This window comes from Lactuca serriola, chromosome 4 (genome assembly GCF_051521515.1).
Source record: "Lactuca serriola cultivar US96UC23 chromosome 4, Lser_US96UC23_V15, whole genome shotgun sequence".
NCBI lineage: Eukaryota > Viridiplantae > Streptophyta > Magnoliopsida > Asterales > Asteraceae > Lactuca > Lactuca serriola.
Genome location: NC_136411.1, coordinates 98,262,651 through 98,269,711, shown reverse-complemented (window position 1 = coordinate 98,269,711; position 7,061 = coordinate 98,262,651). Strand labels below are relative to the sequence as shown.

At 37.3% G+C, this 7,061-nt stretch overlaps 1 protein-coding gene across 1 annotated transcript; it reads left to right on the top strand.

Moving 5' to 3' along the window:
• Window positions 1-2,245: 2,245 nt before the first annotated feature.
• Window positions 2,246-3,288, top strand: LOC145098651 (uncharacterized). The gene is made up of 2 exons (XM_079036269.1): window positions 2,246-2,700; window positions 3,099-3,288. The coding sequence occupies exons 1-2, from the start codon at window positions 2,246-2,248 to the stop codon at window positions 3,286-3,288; spliced, it is 645 nt and encodes a 214-aa protein (XP_078892395.1).
• Window positions 3,289-7,061: the final 3,773 nt, after the last annotated feature.

The following is a 7,061-nucleotide window of genomic DNA, read 5'->3' as shown; positions in this document are numbered from 1 at the left end:
GAACTAAAGTGTTCAAAAGGTGAAACTTTACAAATTCCAAAACTTGAGGGCAAGTTTTCAAACTTGTCAAAACTTTTCAAATCCATAACTTATGAGTTTAATATATGTTTTAATTAAAAGACTCTTGAAAATCCATAACTAAGGGACAAGTTATGGAGTTCATAAAACCATTTATGGGAAAAAGACTCTTCAAGTTCATAACCTATGATTTTAATGATCTCTTTAAAGGAAAAACTCTTGGAATTTCATGACTTGAGGACAAGTTATGGAGTCCATTAAAATCATCAAGATCATAAATTAAACTAACAAGCATGTTCAAGTTCTAGATTAAACTTGTATGAAAAAAGATAATTAAAATCAAACAAATTCCATGTAATTAGACTAATCATATAAACTAATGCAAGACATGAAATTTTGAAAATTATCTTTTGAATTGGATAAAAATGATAATTACCACATCAAAAACAGGTTTATAAGTTCAAAAACAGTTTAGGGTAATGATCCTAGTTCAACTCCAGCCTTAAAAATCGAAAATCTGCACTCTGGAGCACCAACTCGTCGAGTGTATGAATCAAATCGGCGAGTTAGTCAGAATTGTTCTTGGACTCGGTGAGTCTCCCAGTAGACTCGACGAGTCCACTGTTCAGAAAGCAAAAAATGATTTTTTAAGCATTTAACACAAGTAGCATCAAATATAATTGAAAACAAGCCTAGTCTCTGATACCACTAAAGGGTTTTGAGCATTCTAACACTCCTAAGGTGTACATGCAACCCTAAATACCTTGGATCTATCTTTTCTCTATTATACATGCAAAATTGAACTTTCCAAGGTATTATCCTAACTAGCATACAAAACTTTGATACTTGGGTAATAAAACAAGTTAGATAACATACCTTTTCTTTGTAGCTTGTTGCTTGGAGCTTTAAGAGCCAAGAATCAATAATATGAATGCCTAAAATGGAATCACAACACACCTAGAACAAAGGATAACTTGAGAAGAGATTCCTTGAACACACAAATCGGCTATACCTCTAGTATTCCACTTAAGTGTCGATTTCATGAGCCAGAGGGGTTCTTATATAGTATGGCAAACTAGGGTTACACCATGTAAGCCCTAATGACTTTCTATATCCCTCATGCTCCATGGGTTAAAACCTTCATGGAGTATCCATGGGTTACAACATGGGTTTAGACCAACATGAAGAACTATGGATCATAAGCCCACTTTATAAGAATGAATGATTTACCAAATCAACCCCTTATATTTAATTAGTCTCTTTTTGATCACATAATTAATTCCAAATTAATTCTTGATTAATACTGATTAAAAAAATATTATTTCATATTAATATATAGAACTTATAATATATTAATAAACCATAAATAACTTCTTCTCAAAAGTCCATCCTATCAAATTGTCCTAATAATATGCAACCCAAATGGACCATGCTACTCTCGGGTCAAGTACATACCAATTATAGTTATGGACTTAGACACTAATCCAACAAGGCTCACCAATGTACCTATAGAACTTATGGATTTGATGAATCAAGTATGCAAGCCGATGCTCGATCGATCGATCATTATTTTTATTGATGATATCTTGGTATATTCTAAAACCAAGGAGCAGCATGAGGAGCACCTTTGAGAGCTTCTGGGAGTTTTGAGGCGGGAACGGTTGTATGATAAGTTTTCGAAGTGTGAGTTTTTGTTACGGGAGGTCCAGTTCTTGGGGCACCTCGTTAGCTAGAACGAGATTATGGTCGACCTGACCAAGATTGAGGTTGTTATGCAGTGGGAGGCCCCAAAGTCTCCATCGGAGATTTGGAGTTTTCTGGGGCTAGCTGGGTATTATTGGAGATTTATTCAGGATTTCTCCAAGGTTGTTGTACCCCTCACTCGTATGACGACGAAGGTCGTGGAATTCCACTAGGGGCCTGAGCAGCAGGCTGTATTCGAGACTCTGAGGCAGAAGTTATGTGAGGCCCTAGTGTTGACTCTTACTGAGGGTGTTGAGAATTTTGTTGTATATTGTGATGCATCCATCACAGATTTAGGGGCAATTCTTATGCAACGAGTGAAGGTTATTGCTTATGCTTCTCGGCATCTAAAGCTGTACGAGGTGCGATATCCTATGCATGATCTGGAATTCGGGGGGTGGTGTTTGCCTTCAATATTTGGCGCCATTATTTGTATGGAGTCCGGTATACCATTTACACGGATAACAAGAGTTTGGGGTATCTCATGGATCAGCCAAATCCGAATATGAGACAGCGTAGATGGCTTGACATGGTCAAGGATTATGACTGCAAGATTCTTTATCACCTGGGAAAAGTGAATCTGGTCGTTCATGCTTTATGCTGCAAGTCGGCTAGTTCATTGGTTGGGATCTTATGTATGAGGATTTTTATCATTTCGCCACTTCTAGACTTGATTAAGGAGGCTCAGTCTGAGGGAATCAAGAAGGAGAATTGGAAGCAGGAGCGAATTAGGGATGAGATTGATAGGTTTTTTACCGACATTCATGGATTGTTGACTCGGTGTGGTCAGGTTTGGGTACCGAATTTTGATGGGATCAGACAGACTGTGCTGGAGGAGGCATACAAGTCCAGATTTTCGATACACCCTGGAGCCACCAAGAAGTATCGGGATTTGCGACTTAGTTATTGGTGCATGTGTATGAAAAGGGAGATCGACTAGTATGTTGAGAGGTTCTTGACTTGTCGGATGGTCAAGGTTGAGCACCAAAGGCTGCATGGTAATCTTCAGCCTTTGAAGGTTCCTATGTCGAAATGGGGAACAGATCACCATGGATATCATCACCAAGTTACCTCGAATGGCCAAGGGGTTTGATGCGATTTAGGAAAACTCACTAAGCATTGGCTTAAATTTTTAAGTTTCATGTTTCAGGTACTTCAGATGATAATGTGAAAGCAAAGGTGTAATCATTCACATACTTTTGGTTTTATGTTATTGAATTCTGGAGACACTCTAATTTGTGATTATTGCTTTTGAAACAATCTTTTGCAAACAATTATGGTTTTGGTTGAGGTTTAAATATGAAACTTTACCTTGATTTTTGGGATGTTTCATGTAGCTTCATTGGAATTGGAAAAGTTGGTTATGATGATAAGGAAACCATGCTAAAAATGGGTGCTCGTAAACTAAAGATTGATCTTGGAGATTTGGTGCTAAAGAATACCAACTTACTAGCGAGCGTAATCAGTTTGACTAGTCAGGTACAAAAATTTGAAGAGGATACAAGATGGGGTTATTCAAGTGTATAGGAAAGGTTTTTGATAGAGTCCTTGATGATTCTTCATTCTATGATGCTAACCGGGAACTTGAGTCGATATGTATTGAGTTTAGGAAGGGGCAAGGTGGCAAGCTAATGAACAAAGAGCATGCTCTTGGTCTTGTTGAGGGTGAGATTCCCTTTTATGACCCTACCTAATTGCAGCAAATGGAAAATGCCTTTTCTACCTTGTTTTATGGAGATTATTTGTCTACGCTTGGCTTCCCGGTGGGATCGGTTGCTAAGCTTAGGTCTTTTTGTAACACCCATATCTAAGTATGATACTTTCGATCTAAGTGTTTTGGGGTTTTGGCTTGGCCACGACGTGGTGGCAGTTGGGGTTCAAAACCCTAGAATTCAGGATTTGTACCCTATTTAAAGGCACTAACTCTTATAGTTTCCTCATTTGGCAGCCTCCATCCCTTGAAATCGATCCCCATCCAAACCCTAGCCTCTTTATGTGTGTTTTAAGTGTGTGAAGCCACTTTTGTGAAGATTGAAGGAAGAAGGAGTCCATCTTGTTGCTTTTAAGCTTGGTTCCGACTTAGATCCAACATCTTCATCACATTTCTAACCTTTTGGAGGTATAAAGTCTCAACCTTGATCATTACTTCTCTAGATCTTGTTCTAGGCCATTTTATGAGCTTTTTGGTCCTAATCTTCTTATCCTTGGAATTTGAGTGAACTCCATACCATTGAGTGCATCAATTGGCTTCTAGACCATGGTGTTGGTTGGAAAGTGGTCTTGCATGACTTAGTTTGTTGTCCATGCATTTGGTACAACCATTAAGAAATTAGGATTAGATATATTTACTTATTGGTATGTCTTAATGGATAAAGTTGGAAACTCTATCCATCAATACCTTGAGGAGATTCAGATTTGAGCTTTAGAGCTCTTGGGATTAGGAGTTAAGAACTTAATCCATTAAGTTGTTCATTTGTAGTTGCCATGATGCGGCGACATTCTTGCCATGATGTGGTGGTTGGTTTGGTCATGACTGCTTTGTCATGAAGTTGCCACGACGTGGCCAATGGGTGGGCACGACGTGGAGATCAGTTAGCATTGACTCTGACCATTTACTTTAACCTGGTTAACTATTGGTCAAATTGCTATTATTAGAGTGTAGACTAAGGTTTGACCTTACGTGTTTTGATAGGTAGGTTGTAGCACCGGTTTCACATCTTTGCGATCTGTGGTTTATTCAATTCGAGTGTGTGGTGATTCTTCTCACTATACTATGTAGGTTGCTAGATTTTCTTTGTGACTATTGCATTAAAGAGATTGGTTGGATTATAGCACCTGTATGAAAAACTACGGTTGGATCACAACATATTTATGAAAGACTATGGTTGTATCACAACACTTTTTGTTTTATGATCTTACTATGATGTTTTGAGAATATTTTTATACTCTTATTATCTTTTAGATGAATGAATGATTTTGTTTGTTTGAAAAATGAAATTTTTACCTATTATTTTTGGGACGTTACACTTTTATAGTTAATCCCATAAGAGGTGGTGCCCATTCGAGTGGTGGAAATAGTGGAGATGTTTGAGGTATGGTGATGTTGGTCAATGTGGTATGATTTAATAATGTTTGGGCTAGCAATTCCTTAGTGTTGTTTTTTTTTATTTTATAAAACACAATGACTTGTTGCGGATCTTTTGATTTCTCCTTTTGCTGTTATGACTATGAATAAAATCAGGTTTCTGAATTATCTTCACACTTTACACATGCTATTCTTTTGTTTGTGATGGGTATTTTTATGGCTTTTGCTTGGTTGGGTTGCTTGGATTTGGGAATGATTTTCGTTCTTCGTTTGGGTTACTGAATAGACTGGATTACTGGTAGTTGTAGATTAGGCATATTTTTCATGTTCTTGCTAAGATGTGGTCCCATTTGGTTTGTGACTTTTAGTCAAATCTTCTCAATGTTTAACATGTTAATCTCCCTAAAGACTTATTTAGCTAGATAAATATCTTTGGTTTTTGTGTTAATGTGACTAGATAAATATTTGAAAAGCCGATGTATTTGGAGAATCCATGGTATTCACATTTTTACTGATTCTTATAACTGTGATCAACAAATTGCTTCGACCAAAATTTCTAGTTATTCAATTGGCTGGGCTATAAATGTTGTGTATTTGGATAACCTGGTAGACATGATCAATATGTTGCTTTGACCAAAATTTCTAATTTGTTGGTTGATGGAGCTTCTTTTTATGAACAACTATTGTAAATTTGGCTAACCGGGTAGCCATGGTCAATATGTTGCTATGACCAAAATTTCAAAGTGGTCGGATGACTGAGCTACTTTTTATGAATGATTGTTGAATATTTGGATAACCGAGTAGCAATGGTCAACATGTTGCTATGACAAACATTTCAAAGTAGTCGGCTGGTCGAGCTACTTTTTATGAATGACTGTTTTATATTTGGCTAACCAGGTAGCCATGGTCAACGTGTTGCTATGACCAAAATTTCAACGTAGTTAGCTATCCGAGCAATTTTTTATGAATGATTGTTGCATATTTGGCTAACCGTGTAGCCATGATCAACATGTTGCTATGAACAATATTTCAATGTAGTTGGATGGTCGATCTACTTTTATGAATGATTGTTTGATATTTGGCTAACCGGATAGCCATTTTCAAAATGTTTCTATGACCAAAATATCAAAGTAGTCGGTTGGTCGATCAAATTTTATGAATGATTGTTATGTGCACGTCTTTTTTTCCAATTAACCATCATTACATTGATAAAAGACATAGTCACTTGTGACTTAATTATACATATTTGCATAAGTAAGATTAATGATGTTATTCCTGCTCTATTTACTTGTCCTACATGTGGTTGGCGACTGTTGCTTTAGACTCATGACTTCTTTTCATCTCGACTTGTTTCCAGGAAATGTGTCTGTTCTTTTGATGTGTCGCTTCTTCCTTCCCCATGGTACGATAGTAAATGTTTTCACATTTTGTGAGTGTTTTCTTGTGGATGGGACCACTTCTTTTGTATCTCGCTTTGTTGTTCCAGTATAAATAGCTTGTAGACTCTTGGTCTTGGTGGTTGGATTGCGTTTGCATTGATTTCGTCCTATCTTAGCTTCCTTTTTTTGTTTTTCTTCTGAATCTATCTTTGTCTTGATTTTATCGAGAATAATTTATACCCCTCTTGGCTTGGCTCGAATACTTGCTACCCAAATTGTTTAACTTTGGGTATGTGGGGAGCCGCACTTTTGTTATTAGTGGCCACCTTCATTTCTTAAGTGAATTCTCATATGGCGACCGAGACTTCTTGTTCTCGATCAGAAACAATGTACTTTTTGCTAACATTGCAATTGCTTGTTCTAGGTTGCCATCTTCCTCCCAATTTTTTGCCTTTTTCCAGTTGTTTATCTTCCCGATTTCTATCATCTTTACTGCGTAGTACATTCACCTGTCTAATTTTTGACGACTGACCAAGTTGGAAATGTAGGATATCTCGATGGTCATTCTCTTCGCTTTCTTGGTCGTCACTCTGTTCTATTCTTCCTTCTTTCCCTTTTATTGGGATGGTGCTGAATCTTGACATCGTGTAGAATTTGACCACTCCGTGAATGGTGGGCACGATGACCCTAAATTTGTGTATTGTTGATCTTCTGAATATAACATCATACGACGAGGATGCATTAATAACAACAAACCTTATAGCTCGGCTTTCGTTCCTTCCACTGTTGTAATCGACTAACATCGGTGGCAGGTTTATCATACCTTCCGGCCAGAC

Bases quoted from the DNA above. Each gene is read 5' to 3' on its own strand.
- LOC145098651 (XM_079036269.1), top strand. From the start codon at position 2,246: ATGGATCAGCCAAATCCGAATATGAGACAGCGTAGATGGCTTGACATG. The intron at 2,701-3,098 runs GTATGTTGAGAG...TGTTTCATGTAG, and splicing joins ATGAAAAGGGAGATCGACTA to CTTCATTGGAATTGGAAAAG.